This window comes from Trichosurus vulpecula, chromosome 5 (genome assembly GCF_011100635.1).
Source record: "Trichosurus vulpecula isolate mTriVul1 chromosome 5, mTriVul1.pri, whole genome shotgun sequence".
NCBI lineage: Eukaryota > Metazoa > Chordata > Mammalia > Diprotodontia > Phalangeridae > Trichosurus > Trichosurus vulpecula.
Genome location: NC_050577.1, coordinates 156034262 through 156052321, shown reverse-complemented (window position 1 = coordinate 156052321; position 18060 = coordinate 156034262). Strand labels below are relative to the sequence as shown.

Sequence of the window (18060 nt, the reverse complement as noted above, 5' to 3'; positions counted from 1 at the left end):
AAGTGTCTGAGGCTGGATTTGAACTTAGGTCTTCTTGATTCGAGGCCAGATGTTTTATTCACTGTATCACCTAACTGCTCCCTCGTTGCCAATTAACATCTTTAGGCCTCAGTTTCTTTCCTAGTAAAATAATGAAATTTGGGGTTGAATCATCTCTGTGGTCCCTCTGAGCCTCATTATTCATTGATTTTAAGTGGGTTATTGAATAAATATAATCTTAACTAGAGAGCTAGATAAGAAAATGATGAAAAGACGTGCTTGGAAGATGTCATCCTGGCTTGAGATTAAGGAAGCAAAAATTCAATCCATTTATTTAAGCACCAACCATGTTCCAGACACTGGGGTAGGAACACATAGGAACTAAAGATATGAGTACAAAGAATGGAAAAAATCCATACTTGAAAGTAGCTCCATTCTATTAATATTCAAATAAGCAAGGCTTCAACAAAGACTGTGTAAAAAGAAAATCATGTCTCTTTTCTCATAGAGGTATTACAGTCACTATGGGAAATGAAGGAACTTCTTAAGCATAATAAAATATTAAAAATTATGCCCATTTTTTGTTTCCATGCGTAAATTCTAATCACAGGATATTCTGTTTTATTTTTAATTTTCATTATGCTATTCAAGTGGCATTTATACCCTGAGGCTATTTATGAATCAGTATAAAGTATTATTTTTATAGAATATGCAGACTGACAGGTGATGAAATATAAGTATCAAATACATTTAGGATATGGGTCGTTTTCTTTTGGTCTTTTTGGGTGTGGAATACAAATTCAATGTTATCTTTTTTTTAAACAATTCTTGCTTCATCTTCCATTATGTAAGTTTTAAAATCATTAGCTACATCAATGTCTATGTAACTAAGTGACTGAATTTGTTAAGTTATTAACTTCTTGTAGTCTGTCAGGCCTTTTTTTTTTTAAGATAAATGATTAAATACATAAAACCAGGCTTCACTTCTCTAAAAACTAAATTCTCTGAAGATAAGTATTCTACACTGACTAAAAGTAGGTGTTCTCAGGTACTTTCAATGTACACAGCACTTTTGCAAGATCATGTTTTCCTGTAAGATGGAAGGAAACATTTCAGGGCCATGCCTTCTCAGTCCTTTTCAGTGATTTAGCTAATTGTCTTGCCCTTCCCTTTCTGTATGTTTGTGAAATCCTGCACAATGCTATGGTTTTAATCTCCCTTTCCATATAAGCCCTCGGGAACAGAAATAATACAAAAAATGCTGGGAAAAAATGGGCTAAAGTTTCTGAGAATATGCGTAGCCAGATTGTAATGTTGAACTAAAGATACAACAGCTACAAGAATGCTTTCCACCATTTCATTGCTTTTTCTTACCACATAGTTTGCTGGAAAATGCACATAGACTTCTTGAAGAAAATGAGGGTGATGGTGTCTTTTTAAGATGTGTCATTTTCAAAAAATGGCATTTCAGCATATGATTTGAACTTAACATACTTAAGGAAACCACACATTCCTCCAGAAGACAACAACCAAAGTGATAACCTAATAGAAAATATGCACATCAGTGTAAAATCCTACGTAACTAGCATCTTTTCAGAAAGATGACAATAAGGAAAGCAGGTTTTCTTTGACCAAGTGATCTTATGCACATTGACTCATACGGCCATACCATAATTTCATGTAGAAGATATATTTAGATGTATGTCTGATCTTAATGCACATTAAGGAAATTGGACCAATTGTGCTTGTTTCCGGTGATGGATGAGTTGCCTAATACTAGAGGCATTCCAGTAGAAGCTGGACTAGTCAGGGAGGTGGTAGAGATGATTCATACTTTGGAAGAGATAAAATTGCCATTGTCAACCCATCCATCTTGGAGATTCTATGAATCTTCCAAAAACTTTGTCCTGGATAAGCATCTAACCTTTCCAAGAAACCCTCCTACTTTGCAGAGCAGGGGTTAATAATCTTTCTCCTTTTTGTGGGGAGGGGGAAGTATGAACCTCTTGGCAGATTGCTGAAACCTATGTGCCCCTTTTCAGAATAACATTTGTTGCCTGTAGTCATAATTGAAGGAAATAGTGGATTCCAATTTGAGTTTAATAAAAGGAAAAAAATATCATTTTAGTTTGTAGAAACTCTGAAGTTAAACACAGTCCCCCTTGGGAGTCCGTAGACCATAGATTAAGAATCTCACATCGAGGCTTTCAAGCAAAGCTTGAGGGTTGATTTGAGATCTATTTATTTGTACCTAATGGAGGGTAAAGAGGCCTTTTTTTGCAATTTACTACTGGGAGGCTGAATTCAAATATAGCTTGTTATGTTCATTATTCTTTAAGTTAATGTGTAGTGCTTTTTCTTGAAAGGTTTGAACATTTCTTGGGTGGTGCCAGCCATCCTCACAGTTGCTTCACAGGCCTACCTAAAAATGAATGGCTTTACCAAAGGCACAAAGCTTTTCAGCTGTCGTAAATAATAATGATCAAGTTGCTGTCACCACGGAGAAAACTTCTCTTTATCTTGCTCTGTGTTTTTCACGAGTCTTGGGGAATTAAATGAAGATGTTAGCTGTCAAAAGAGATGCTGAAGAGAGAACTTTGTGTCAATCCATTGAGAAGAATGCAAATACCATATTAACTGTTTTCGATTTGAAAATTACTGCTGATTTGTTGTCTTAAATCCTTTGGTGGTGAAGACTTGACGCAGTGACAATTATCATCAGCCCTTCCTAGTGAGTTACTGTGGCAGATCTAAGATAAGATACTCTGGCTTTTGCCTGTCACATTCGGTGGCCAGACTCATTCCATCTTGTGAGGTGTCAAAATCAAAGCCAGCCAGCTAAGATAGATAGATAGGATAGATAGCTGTTTCTAGTAAAGACCGATAATTAAATTGTACTTTAATGTATGCAAAGCACTTTGCATATTTCATTTCATTTCATTCTCCTAACAACCCTGTTAAGTGCTTCAATTATTATCTTCATTTTGCAAATGAGGAAACTGAGGCTGAGAAAGGTTAAGTGACTTGCTAGGAAACCCAGGACTAGGAAATTTCAGAAGCTGGACTTAGACTCAGATCTTGGAGACTGAAAGCCCAACTCTCTATTGACCCTACCACACCACATGTCTCATTAACGTCTTACTGTTCCTATAATAAATCTGTTTCGAGTGACTAATGTTCCAATAGAACATGTTTCCTGAGGGCAAGGACTATTTAATGTTTGTCTTTAAATTCTAAATAGGACGTACTGTGCCTTGCCCATAATAGGCACTTAGTAGATGTTTGTTGAATTGAATTACAACAGAATTTTAGAAAATTACAAGACATACACACATATGTGCATATACATGTATACACATACCTTACACTTATATATTAGTATCATTTTCCACCGCAAAATTTTAATATTTCTCTTGTCTCTGGGAAAAGCTTCACCTTTATGGTACGTGTCTTGTCAGTAGTTTCTTCTGAGGAAGAAATAACATCATTGTTGTTGGTTTTTTCCCCCTTTTCCTATTTTCAGCCTACCAGTAGATCACAATTTAGTATGTCAGGGGAGGGAGCCAACTTTATTTTACAAACCAATGTGTTTTAAGTTGTTGGTGTCTGTGTGTGTATACGTGTGTGTGTGAGAGAGAGCGCCTTTTAAGCTCTATGGAAGGTAATAAAACAGCAGGCGAGGGTTTTCCTGAGATTAACATTTCTATTTTAACATTGCCACCTACTGCTTGCAACGCAAAGCATTTGTTCTAAGTCCACCGCATTGCATAGTCAAGAGACAGTGCCTGTTTTCTTTAATGCAGTTACAGTTACAAAAATATTTAAATGTCTGGGTCAGGTTCAGACACATTCAGCCATATTTATATTTTTCTCACTCTTCATCAATCAGGATGACATGTGGTTTTTGATAAAAGCTGAATGACTCCTGTGAATGGGTGTTAGAGATTTAGGATGATTTAGTGTCATTATTAATTCATAACGTGGGGAGCATTCATGCGGTTTCCGTCCTGGCTTCTTAGGCAGCATTTGTTGGATCAATGTTTCTTACAAGCTTTACTTGTATAGAATCTATGTTAAAGCCTAGCCTTTGCTAAGCCCTAGAAAAGCATGAAGTTTTAAAGTAGATGCCATATCTGACTAAGGCATTAAAATCTTTGTCCTTATGTTACATGATAGCTGCCTGAGTAGGAGACTGAAGCATTCTGGCAGGAGCGGGCCTAGGAATAGCATAACCTTAATGAACAGTGGAGCCATGGGGTTCTCATCAGAGAGAAGAGGCTGCTGTAGATAACTTGATAACCTAAGCAAATGCAAGTCAGCTCAGAAAAGGCTACTGTTTGTTAATCCAGGATGGTACAGCAGGAAGAGCACTGACTACATTCAGCTGACCCGTATTAAGACCCAGCTCTATTCAGTCCTGTTCTATGTGAACTCTGGCAAATTATGTAACCTCCCTGGGCCTAGGTTCCCTCATTTATTAGAGAGGGAGAGAAGGAGAGAGGGACAGGGACAGAGAGGGGGAGAGAGGGAGAGAGAGAGTCTCTGAAGTCCCTTGAGGCAGGTAAGTAGTACAGTAGAGTACTGCTCTTGAGGACTAGAAGACCTGAGTTCAAATCCTATCTCAGACATTTACTAGCTAGGTGACCCTGGGCCAGTGACTGAAACTCCCAAACGAGATTTGTTGTTGTTCAGTCGTTTTCAGTTGTGGATGATTCTTCATGACCACAACTGGGGTTTTCTTGGCAGAGATGCTGAAGTAGTTTGCCATTTCTTTCTCCAGCTCATTTTACAGATGAGGAAACTGAGGCAATCAGGATGAAGTGACTTGCCCAGGGTCGCATAGCTAGTAAGTCTCTGAGACAGGATTTGAACTCAGAAAGATGAGTCTCACTGACTGTAGGCTTAGCATTCTAGCCACTGGGCCACCTAGCTTCCCATCTGCCTTTTTCATCTCTAACTGAGCTAATAATAACGCCCACCTCCAGGGTCCTTGTGAGGATCGAAAAAGATGACCTATAAAGGATTTCATAAATCTTAGAGCCATGTGTAAATGATACCTACTACTACCGTACTATCATTATTCTAGTTCATTATTGGTACATCAAAAGACCACTATATCACTAGGTGTACGTTGTATATAACAGAAATCAGTACTTTCGTATACAATTCTCTTTTTCTATTCTACTGTGTTTATAGGAATGCCTATTATATTTGGTGTTCACTGAATTCAGAATATTTTTTAATCTTCCAACCCCTTCCCCAAGCACCCCCTCCCCCCCAGATTAGAGTCACGGCATCTGGGTACAAATCTTAGCTCTGCCGTTTACAGTAATACCTGTTTGACCTAGCAAAGTCACTTTACCTCTTTGGGCCTCAGTTTAATCATCTGTAAAACAAGAGAGCTGGACTAGATAGTCTCTGAAGACCCTTCCAGTTTTTACTGTAGGATCCAATCAATGATCCCTTGGTAAATCACAGCCTTTTGTATTCTTTCCCTTCCCAAGCACTGTGTTACAGCCAACCTTGAGAACTAGGCGTTCCTCAAACTCATAAGCCCACTTTCCTCCGTTCTCACAAGGCTTTCTGGAATGAGATCCCTTTCCATCTTCTCCTCTCAGAATCTTTATCTTCCATTAAGGCTCTGCTCAGATGCCAATTCCTCCAGGAAGTTCTCCCTGATCTCCCCAGGTGTTAGTGTTTTCTTCCTCAATTTTGTCTTTTACTTCTTTTTGCACAATGTATCTCCTATATTGTAGTAGTATACAAGCTCTTTAAGGAGAAGCATTTTTTCTCTTTGTCTCCCAGAATGTAGTAGGGTGCCTGGTACACAGTAGACACTTAATAAATGCTTATTTACTGAGTACCCACCACAGTGCCTATTGTATAGTAGTCACTTAATATTTTTTGAATATGAATTTCATCATCTTCAAAAGCAGGATCCAGAGGCGACTAAGATTTTCCGTGGGGTTTTACAGAGAACTTCATTACAAGAATCACTACTATACCCATAAGAATGGGGAGGACTTTAACTGTGAATGTTTCTTTTTAAAGAAAAGTGGCACAAAAAAAGCACCAGTAGAGCTTGGCAGAAGGATGGTACTGGCAGTAGATTTTAATGAAGGGGGAAGTAAAATCTAAAGTTAAAACAAATGCCTCCAAGAAAGTTGAGCAGCCCCCGTTACTATAGAGAGCCTTTTTCTTATTATACTTTTTAATTTCAAATTTTTTAAAGGCAGAATTTTCCTAATTTAATTTACATTCTTGTTTTATGTTAAATATCATTTGGAACTTCACTGAATCCATATCTAAACAAAGTAAACTGAAGACTTTCGAGGTAATCACCCATTTAAAAATGAAGGTAATTATCTCCATAAAATACCATTCTCTTTTTCTATTCTACTGTGTTAAAAAAAAACAGTAAAAACAGCATTGTTTAAAAATCCCAGATAATTGATGCAAAGATTCAGTTTTTATTGCTTTAATTGTCCCGATTATTTCTTCAGCCCATGACTTTACATGTGTAGACTTCCATTTTATTTTAAGCAAAATACTATCACCACCTCACATCTGTGTAGTATTTGTAATGTTATAAAAGTACTTGTCTCATATTTCTATGGAATTATTTGCTATTGTATTATTAAAAGTTCAATCCCCTATATATGCAAATGACATTACTGATCAGTTATAAGTAGGAAATGAAATATGAGTTGTTTTTTTTTCCCCTCAGTAGTGGTGACGGATTTTTGCTGAGGTCTATCCATACCTTCTCACTCATTTCCTTGTGTGAACAATGAAACACATTCACAAGAAGTCAGGCTAGGGTAGAAAGTAGCATTGGAAGCTCCCCACTGGGAACAGAGCTATTCTGTTTTCTCTGTATTAAGGTAACTGCCCTATGTAGGACTGAACCCATCTGAGTTTTAACTCAGATTTAGCACCTTTATGATTTGAAACAGAAATGTCTCACTGAAAAATTACAATAACTATTTATATTCTGAAAGTAGTTTTTCATCTTTTCATCAGAATTTTCTAATTTATTATAATAGTTCATATGAATTTAATATTTTTGTTCCTGATCCATGTCTGTGATAGAGGAAACTTATGGTAAGAAAAATCCTTCTATCAATGCAGAATGGTACCTGCTCTTCAGGGTTATGGGGTAGAATTAGGGTTTTAATTTTAGAGAGATTCCTTAGGCATCAAGTCATCAAGCAACTTGCCAGAATTCACAAACCCAAAATGTATCAGGGGTAGAATTTGAAGCAGATATTCCAGACTGAAAGCAGCTTTTTCTAAGGCTCTGTGACAATCTGATCTCCTCCATAATTTCACTTTATTTGATCTTCACAGCAGCCTTGAGATGTATCTCACATAAGTATTGTTGTCTGGTCATTTTTCAGTTGCCTCCAGATCTCTGTGACCCCATTTGGGGTTTCTTGGCGGAGATACTGGAGTGGTTTGCCATTTTCCTTCTCTAGTTAATCTTACAGATGAAGAAACTGAGGCAAACAAGGCTAAGTGACTTGTCCAGGGTCACACAGCTAGTAAATAAATGTCTGGGGCTGGATTTAAACTCAGGAAGATGAATAGACCTCACTTCAGGCCTGGCACTCGATCCACTTAGGTATTATGCTGCCCATTTTACAGAGGATAAAATCGATGATCACAAAAATAAAATGACTCTCCTATTTTGAAAGAGCTAGTAAATATTTATGTGGAGAGTTGAACTCAGTCTCTACTGACTTTAAGCCTTATTCTCCAATGTACTAATTCATGTCCTATGTCTGAAATTGTCGTGCCTTCCATATACGTCTATCCTTTGGAAATGGACTTTTCTTTTTTTTAGTAGATACTGTATACTCAGTAATTGGTTAACATTAGGGGAGACGTGGTATCATGATGCAGAGAACCTTTCTGAAGGGGCAAGAAGGGCAGCGATTTACCCTGAGAGCTGAGTTTGAATCACGAGTTAGTGATTTGAATGGTCTTAAGTCTTAAGGGCAATAGGTGGATAGGTCAGGAAGACTTGAATTAAAAGGCTCTCAGACTGTGACCCTGGGCAAGTCTAGTTGCCTCCGTTTCCTCATCTGTAAAATGAGCTGGAGAAGGAAATGGCAAACCACTCTAGGTTCTTTGCCAAGAAAACCCCAAAAGGGGGTCATGAAGAATCAGACAAAATTGCAACTGAACAACAAATGGGTTTAAGTGATATGCATGCTCTCAAGTATTTCCATATCCCTGTATGTTCCCCCTCCCCCATTTTAACTTTCACTTTTAAAGGAAAGCTAGAGGAGATTTCAGCTTGAAAGTATTAAGATAGGAAGCTTTTGTCTATTCACAGGATGGGTTCAGGATAGATACTCACACAATGGCCTGTTTCTTGATGTCCTGCCAGATTTCCTAATCCTGACTTTGGTGGTGTATATCCTAGGGATAAGAATCTGAGGTCTGTTGTTTAGCACAGCTAGACTTTATATGACTGCCCGTAAGGATGTCTATTACTGTGAATTGTGGTGGTGGTTTCTGTGAGTGGAAAGTCAGCTCTTTAGTTTTATTGAGCTGGAAGACTTCAAATTCTTGAAAATGGAAAGAAATGATCATATTGGAATGTAAACTAGTATAGACTGGAAGAGAAGGATTTGAAGCTGGAATTGCTGAGGTGAGCCTGTGGTATCATAGCAGTGTGTTTGGATTTGCTGAGTCTTAGGCTTATTAAATTTTCCTTTGTAATCAAATTCTAGCTTGTCTGCACAATGAGCAAAATGTTGAATCCCTTTTCTTTAGTATTTTTAATTGAAAACAAAACAACAACAAACAGCCTAGAATATCATAAAGCTGGGAAGCAGATCCCTCCTTGGGCTTATGCAAGGGGAAGAAGGTGACAAAGAAGCTATTTGTCCTTCAAAGAATGATAAAGTGGACCCAAGGAAGCTGTTACATAAGGGTTAATACAGTAAGGATCTGAGGAAGAAGACAGGAACAGAGGTGGAGTTGGGGCTCCCTGCTTAGAGGTATACTAATTGTGAACCTAGTAGCAATAGAGCATATTGGATCATTATTCCAAGAAATACTAGAGTACGTTTTAGGATTTGTCAGAACTGATGACTTTTACCCAGAAATCTGGGAGGGGTAGCAAATACACTGGGTGCCTTGAGTCAGAATCCCAAAAAGACCATGGGGCCAAATATAATAATATAAAATTAATAGGGACGCATTTTAAGTTTTAAACTTAGGTTCAAAAAATTAACTTAACAAGTACAGCCTTGCAGGTGTGGTTGGAGACTACAATTCCACCCAACCCACCTTGGGTGAGTGGAAAGGGAGATTAGGATGTTTTAAAGGACTGTCAACTGAATATGCATTAATAGTAAGATATGGCAACCAAATAAAGCTCATGTGTCCTTGGGCTGCTTTAAGAGATAGTGCTTGCTGAGATAAGGAGCTAATGAATAGTTCCTGAGTATTCTGACCTAGTCATTTTACCTCTGGAATTTTATTTTCAGGTTCCAGTACTATAAATATAAACTCCCTGGGAGGTAATTTCTTCATGTTTAGAGCCTATTGGACTAGATAATCTCTGAAGTCCTTTAGAACTCTAGATCTATGATCCTAGGAGTCACAATGGAGTCACAATTGATAATGGGAAGAGTGTCTAGAAAAGAACAGCCAGGTGGTGAAGGGCCTTGACATGCCAAAGAAAGATTATTTGACTGGTGAAATTAAGAGGCAATCCAGAAAGAAATTGTTAATAGATGCTGTCAAATATCTGAAGGTTTGCCATATGGAAAATGAATTAAACTTGACCTTTTTGGTTGTACAGAATAGAACTAGGAGCAATGAGCGAAATCTACAAAAAAGGAAATTTAAGTTTTTTATAAGGGAGAACTTCCCAAGAATTAGAGCTATCCCAAAATGTGAAGCCATCCCCAGGATAGGGGTTAAAGATTGAGGTAGAGGTAAGTAAGATTATGCCTCCTATCCCAAGACCCAGAATTGAAAGAAAACCATGGGAGTTCACTATAGTTGCCGCTTATGGAGAAAAAGCTAGTAGTAGTCATACTGGGGTCATGAGAATGCTGCAGTTCACCTTTAAAGGCCTGTATTTGTGGGATGGAGAACACCATTCTTTGGTAGCCTATCCTCATGGTTCTGCCAAAACATAGGCTTGATCAGGGATTGGTGTTATTTGATTACACTGAGGAACGTGTGTTGGGAAGGAAGGGGAAAAATCTTCCAGACAGCTACTGTCAATAGCTCATAGAAATCTGCTGGGGAGGTAAATGCAAAAAAAAAAAAAAAAACCAAACAGGCAATCTCACTTAAAGAGTCTAACCAGCAGATAGGAGAGTGGTACTGATTGGTTCCATCCAATGTAAACCACACTTGTTCAGCAGATGTAACAGCTTGTTACCTGAATCAACGCAGTAGACTTAATAAGTTAAGATTGTCTCCATTTTGACAACTCAGACTATACCTTAGTACCCAGGCCACGACCAGATCTTGAGGTAAAACTACATAACCTTTTCAGTATTACAACGATGTCATGAATTCTATCCGCAGCACTCTTATTTCAGCAGAATGTTAATCTACAGTCCTTCACCATGCTTATTTATATTAAAAAGTTTCTTAGAGTCCTGAGAATTTTTTTTTAAAAGAAAGATGTATTTTATTTAAGTATTTAAAAAGTGGCATTATTCAAAACTAAGTGGGGCAGTGGATAGAGGATAGGCTCTGGAGTCAAGAGGATCTGAGATTTTGATTTAATATAAATAAATTGTTTCTAACCTTTCATATTGTCCAAAAATAAAATGTATTGATTTTTTTTGAAGAAGTAAGTTCTATCTCCTTGAAGTTATTCAGCATATAAAGGGCCATTTTCTAGGGTTGCAATAGAGGGGATTCATGCTTCTTCTAGAATATAAACTCCTTTTGAGTAGTTCTTTCTCTCTTTCTTTCTCTCTCTTTCTTTTTGTCCCCAGTGTCTAGCACAATGCTTTTCTAAATGCTTATTGATGGATTCTTGGAATGGTTTTGATAAGAGGACCTCTGAAGTTCCTTTCACAAAAAAATTCCTTTTTTTAAGTTCTATTAGTCTAGAAGAGTTGATTCACATAAATATCCCAAAATTTCTTTTTTTGTGGAGGACTATATTAGGGGAATTAATAAAATTCAAATGTTTGGGGCCTTCTGAATGAAGCTGTTGATTTCCATGGTCCCCTGATGTCATAAAAGGACAATACTTGGAGAATATGATAATAAGCAATCAACTTCCTCATTTAAGAGTGCTTTCCTTTTGTCAGGGGCATAGTTACATCTCTGGGCATCTTTTTTAATCAAGGCTTTGATTTCATGGTCACAAATATTCTCCATGATTGCTAGAAATTACCAAGGCTATATAGATTATTCAATGATCCATGTCTGTCATTACAATCTGCAGCAGTGAACCATAAACCCAGCACTGTCTTCATTATTCTTGTGTGATGACATGAACCAAAATAAGGATTATCGCCTTGCTTTCTCTCTTCCTGTTTTCTAAACACTCATGACCCTCACCTCATCACCTCACTCCTTTCCACCACACACACTTGCTGCAGCTCTCCAAACTTTGATGATTTTCAGCTAAGGCTTCTTCACTGGGCTCTGTTTTCCCTAAAAAAAAAAAAAAAAAAAAAAAAAAAAAAAAAAAGTCTACAGCTCAGCAAGCTTATGTGAACTCAGCAGATGATTGATTAATGGGGGTAAGGGACAGGCAAGGATTCATCATATTACTCAGCTCCTTGTTTTGAACATACTCTTTTACAAGATGAAAATGGCTTTCTTTGTACTTTAAAAATTGGCCACAGCAACGACCCCATTAGAAAACAAATTACCCCAGAAGAAAAGAAGATCAAGTTCTGGGTTTGAATACTGACTAGCTGTGGGACCACAGACAAATCAGTTAAGGGGACTTTTTCTTTATGAAGCGATGGATGCAGTGTACTTTGAATGTTCAAAACTGAGTCAGAGCAGCCTCGTTTATATGCAAAATTTTCAGGCTCTGTGTTCTTAATTTGCTTTTGAGTGTGACTGAAGGTATGGATGTAAAACTATACAATGTGGCTTAGAACTTGTAAAGACTTCTCCCATTTTGAATCTTTTCAACAGTTGGGGCCTGTTTCAACATGTTTGTTTTTTTCTATCTTATGGTTTTTAGTGTAAACAAGCTTGAGGTATATTTTTATTGTACGTAGTAGTTTGTTGGCCTTCGGTATCCAAAAATCTAAATTTATTTTCTTGTTAAGGAGTATTTTAAGCCTGTCAATTAAATATGTAAGATGGAAACTCTTAACATGAAAGAGAATCTTTTATGTCAGAGCCTTTATAACCCATCCAAGTGTAAGCCAAAAACTAATTTGAGATTTGTGGCATTTCACTAAGTTCCAAGTTATGCTCTCCCATGTATTTCCATCATGTGGACTTTTCCCCAATATATTCTGTGATAGGTATGGGCGAGCACTCTATGATAAAATGGGGATTTTTAAAATGTAAAAGTATCTAATGCATGATTGCATACAAAACTGACTGATTAAAATTCAGTTCATGATATGACCAATGAATCATTGTAATAAAAACTTATCATAAATGAGGGACTATGCCTTGACTTTTATCCAGTCATTCTCCTCTTCTCTATTCACATTATCACTCATGTGACTTTTTGAATTAATCTGAAAATTAGTGCAATTTTTATTGTGTCACATGCTGAACAACTCAGCTTTTTCTGCTATACTCTGTGTGTATGTATGTTGGGTATTTGTTGGGAGAGGGCAGATCTGTATGTGAGATAGACCAGTACAGCCTTTTCTCTCCTATATATTTTCTCTTCACTTAGAATCATAGAATTTAGATGGATGGAATCTTCAACATCACTTAACTCCAGTTTCCTTATTTTAAAGATAAGAAAACTGAAAGAGCAATTCAGTGATTTTCCCTTGGGGATCTCCAGTTGCCTAGAGGGATAAGTAGTGACAATATCTACTTTTCTTACCCTTTCTCCTTCTAATTTCAAAATACCTATAGGTCATTTGATCCTTTGATGTTTCAATCATGTGTAATCTCACTGCTATGCATTTTCACCAATGGAAGTCATCCATCCTCTTCTTTCTATGTGACTCTTATCCCTTAATAAATCCTTCACTAAGGATCCTTTCACCTGCTGGGGCCTCTTTCTCTAGACCAGGGCTGTCCAAAATGTGGCCAGCAGGCTGCATGGGGCCCACAGTGCGATTTATGCAGCCTGTATACAAGCATAGAAATTTACATAAATGCTTGAGTAAACATAGCTGAGCTACACCAGAGCTCTCACTAAAATGGCAAATCAAAATATATTGTCTATTGTTTCAAGAAAAACCTAAGGTTAGACAGCCCTGCTCTAGATCTTTTGATGTGGAATGACTAGCAGTGGGGCACATAGACTTTCTACAATTCATCTATTCTTTATTCTTGTCACATACATATAAATATGCTGTTACTATGAATATAGTTATTCGAGCCAATTTCTAGACTTCATAACTTCTAATACAATGCAACTTTCATTAAAATATACCTTTTATAACTGTGAAGTCATCACAACAGTTACCCTCAAAGTTCAAAATGAAAACAACTATGATATGACTTTAAAACGCAGGTGGTTGAGGGGGAAGGAGAAGCAGTACAAATACCATTGATGAAAGATAATATATTATCTCTTCTTTCTCTTACAAGTTGTTACATTTACAGGCACTGTTACTTCCTGTGTCAGGATTAGGTTCTGTTGTGTAAAACTGTTAGCTTTTAAAAGGCAAATAGACATAACTATGTACTGCCCAATATTTACATACTTTAAAAATTGTTCAAAACTTCAAGGTTTTCATGTCATTTAAAAAACCCTCTAGACAAGAACTGTCCATTAACAGATGGATTTTTTGAAATAATACAAATGGAAGTGATTTTATATGTGAGCAGGAAAACACCTAAATTATTGTATATGCTGTGTAAAACTCTTTTTTTTGTTTGTTTATATTTTTATTTAATATTTTAGTTTTCAATATTGATTTCCACAAGATTATGAATTACAAATTTTCTCCCCATTTCTACCCTCCCCCCATTCCAAGCTGGCATATATTCCAATTGCCTCATTCCGCAGGCAGCCTTCCCCTCTTTCACCCCATTCCCCACCCCCCATCCCTTTTCCTCTTATTTTCTTGTAGGGCAGGATAGATTTCTATGCCCCATTCCCTATATATCTTATTTCTTAGCTGCATGCAAAAATTTTTTTTAAAAAAATTTTTAAGCATCTGCTTTTAAAACTTTGAGTTCCAAATTCTCTCCCCTCTTCCCTTCCCACCCACCCTCCCTAGGAAGGCAAGCACTTCAACATAGATCACACGTGTGTCATTATGCAAAATACTTCCACAATGCTCATGTGGTGAAAGACTAACTATACTTCCTTCCATCCTTTCCTGTCCCCCCTTTATTCAGTTTTCTCCCTTGACCCTGTCCCTTTTCAAATGTGTTTGCTTTTGATTACCTCCTCCCCCTATCTGCCCTCTCTTCTATCATCCCCCCTTTTTTATTCCCTTCCCCTTACTTTCCTGTGGAGTAAGATACTCAATTGAGTGTGTATGTTATTTCCTCCTCAAGTTGAATCCAATGAGAGTAAGATTTGCTCATTCCCCCTCACCTGTCCCCTCTTCCCTTCCAACAGAACTGCTTTTTCTTGCCACTTTTATGTGACATAATTTACCCCATATCTCAATGTCTCCCTTTCTCCCTCTCTCAATATATTCCTCTCTCACCCCTTAAATTTATTTCATTTTTTTAGATATCATCCTTTCATATTCAACTCATCCTATGCCTTCTGTCTATATTCCCTTCAACTCCCCTAATACTGAGAAAGGTCTCATGAATTACATACATCATCTTTCCACGTAGGAATGTAAACATAACAGTTCAACTTTAGTAAGTCCCATATGAATTTTTTCTTTCTTGTTTACCTTTTCATGCTGCTCTTGATTCTTGTATTTGAAAGTCAGATTTTCTATTCAGATCTGGTCTTTTCATTGAGAAAGGTTGAAAGTCCTCTATTTTATTGAAAGTCTATATTTTGCCTTGCAGCATTATATATACTCAGTTTTTCTGGGTAGGTGATTCTTGGTTTTATTCCTAGCTCCTTTGACCTCTGGAATATCATATTCTAAGCCCTTTGATCCCTTAATGTAGAAGCTGCTAGATCTTGTGTTATTCTGATTGTGTTTCCACAATATTCAAATTGTTTCTTTCTGGCTGCTTGCAGTATTTTCTCCTTGACCTGGAAACTCTGGAATTTGGCGACAATATTCCTAGGAGTTTTCTTTTTGGGATGTTTTTCAAGAGGTCATGGGTAGATTCTTTCAATTTCTATTTTACCCTCTGGTTCTAGAATATCAGGGCAGTTCTCCTTGATAATTTCTTGAAAGATGATGTCTAGACACTTTTTTTGATCATGGCTTTCAGGTAGTCCAATAATTTTTAAATTATCTCTCCTGGATCTATTTTCCAGGTCAGTGGTTTTTCCAATGAGGTATTTCACATTGTCTTCCATTTTTTCATTCCCTTGGTTCTGTTTTATAATATCTTGGTTTCTCATAAAACCACTAGCTTCCACTTGTTACCAATTTAATTTTTAAGGTGGTATTTTCTTCAGTGGTCTTTTGGATCTCCTTTTCCATTTGACTAATTCTGCCTTTCAAGGCATTCTTCTCCTCATTGGCTTTTTGGAGCTCTTTTGACACTTGGGTTAGTCTATTTTTTAAGGTGTTATTTTCTTCACTATTTTTTGGGTCTCCTTTAGTAAGTCATTGACTTGTTTTTCATGGTTTTCTTGCATCACTCTCATTTCTCTTTCCAATTTTTCCTCTACTTCTCTTACTTGCTTTTCCAAATCCTTTTTGAGCTCTTCATGGCCTGGGACCAGTTCATGTTTTTCTTGGAGGCTTCTCTTGTAGGCTCTTTGACTTTGTTGACTTCTTCTGGCTGTATGATTTGATCTTCTTTGTTACCAAAAAAGGAATCTAGAGTTTTAGTTTGACTCTGAGTCTGAGTTTGAGTCTGAGTTTGTTTTCATTGCCTGTTCATGTTCCCAGCCAACTATGTGACCCCTGAGCTTTATGTCAGGGTATGACTGCTTGTAGAGAGTACTTTGTCCCAAGCTTTAGGGTCCAAGCACTGCTGTTTTTAGAGATACTTCTACTCCACTGTCACCCCAGGCTCTGTCACAGCAGTGCTCCTCCTCCCCCAAGAACTACCAAACAGGACCACAATTCAGATCCAAGCAGGGCACAGCAAGAGAATCTGCCTTTGTGCCCACAAAGCGCTCCTGGCATTCTCACTCTGATCTGCTGCTAGATTCCTCCCACCCCGTGAGCCAGGGACTCGGAAAGCCACTGATGCTGGCACTCTAGAGGTAGCCTCAGGGGCTTCCCACTGCTGCTACCTCCATGCTGCATGACCTCCTCCACCCCCAGAGCTGGCAGCCAGACCACTCTGAACTTGATCCCGCAGTTTCTCCCTAACCTGCTCTTTGGCGTTTGTCTGTTGAGAAGTCTGGTAACTGCCACAGCTCACTGTTTCATGGACCCAAGGCCTGTTCTGGCTGGCTGACTCCAGGTCAGGTCTGGTCTGTCCGGCCCAGGCAGGGCTGTACTCCTCTCCCAGCACTGTGCGATAGATCCTTCCTGCAGACCTCTTTCCCTCTGCTGTTTCATGGGTTGCACAGCTCTAGAATTTGTCCAGAGCCATTTTTTACAGATGTTTAGAGGGATTTGGTAGGGGAGCTTAAGCAAGTCCCTGCTTTCCTGCCACCATCTTGGCTCTGCCCCTGCAAAACTCTTTCTTAAGTAGCAATTCAATAACTATATCTCTTCCTTTATCCAAATGCTTTTCTTTTCTGGAGGAAAATACACAGTAATAATCTAACATTTCATATGTTCTATTTCTGTTCCAGATCGTGGCACAGTACAGAAAGTTGTTGTTCTGCCTACTAACAGCACAGCTAGTGGAGAACTCATTTTGGAAGAACTAGAAGTCTTTAAGGTTTGACTCTTTTTTTTTCCTAGCATATTGGATTGAATCCTTTAACCTCACAGTCTTTTGAAAGGATAAAATGTATTTGATAAAAGATAAAATAAATGGATGTTGTCATGATTTTGAAAGGAGAAAACATTAGATAAAATAAAAATAGATTGGGGATTTCTTGTGGAATCTTTTCCCCTCTTCTCCATATTTCAAATTATCTAAACATTCCAGTTACATTTTCTTTCTCCATCACAATGCTTTGAGAAATTTTTATCAATTTTTTTTAAATCAAAGAAAGTCATATTTTTCAGGCCCTGCCAGCAAAAGACTTTTATCATTGGCAACATATCCCACTGAAACACAAACATTTTAGTATCTCTGATTGTTAGATAGCTGCTCTGATTTTTAGCCAAAAAACATAAGAAAAACAGTTTTGTTTTCACTTGGTTTTATTGCTCTCAATTCAAGTATCACTGAAGCTAAAGAAGACAAATGTTGACTCTCAGAACTGCACATAGTGTCTTCTTAAGGGATTTTAATTTCTTTGCAACCTAGCCACTGATGTCCGCATCACTGATAGTTATTGGCAGAGAACTTCTCTGTGGAAGAGGATATTGACCCATTTATATTCAAAAACTTATGACAAGTATGTTGTTAAGTGTGGGGATGGATAAAAAGATTATCAAGTTGTGGCCACTACCATGAAGGAGTTTTAGTCTTTCAGGTTTACCTATAAGGAAGGAATACCACAATGAGGATAAAAAGCCACGCCGTGGTTCATAGAACCCACCGATGACTGAAGAAAAGTAATGATCTCCTGCTTAAACCATTAAGTTGTGGTTGTCAGTTAGACAGTTGAAGAACTGCCTCAAGTACTATATTATGAATAACTAAAATTATTGTTACTAATTTTGTCTAACCTTTACTTATATTGCAGTTTGCAAAATATATTCACATTCCTTCATTCCACACTCAGGACAGTTCTGTGAGGAGGAAGATCAGGATTATTGT

General features: G+C 37.6%; 1 protein-coding gene across 1 annotated transcript in view; it reads left to right on the top strand.

Annotated features, from left to right (window-relative positions):
• SEMA3C (semaphorin 3C) overlaps nucleotides 1-18060 on the top strand; it is a 191763-nt gene that overhangs the window by 147612 nt on the left and 26091 nt on the right. Inside the window, exon 12 of the mRNA XM_036761052.1 lies at nucleotides 16979-17067. Within this exon, the coding sequence (XP_036616947.1) occupies nucleotides 16979-17067 (89 nt within the window). The remainder of the gene's footprint in view (nucleotides 1-16978; nucleotides 17068-18060) is intronic.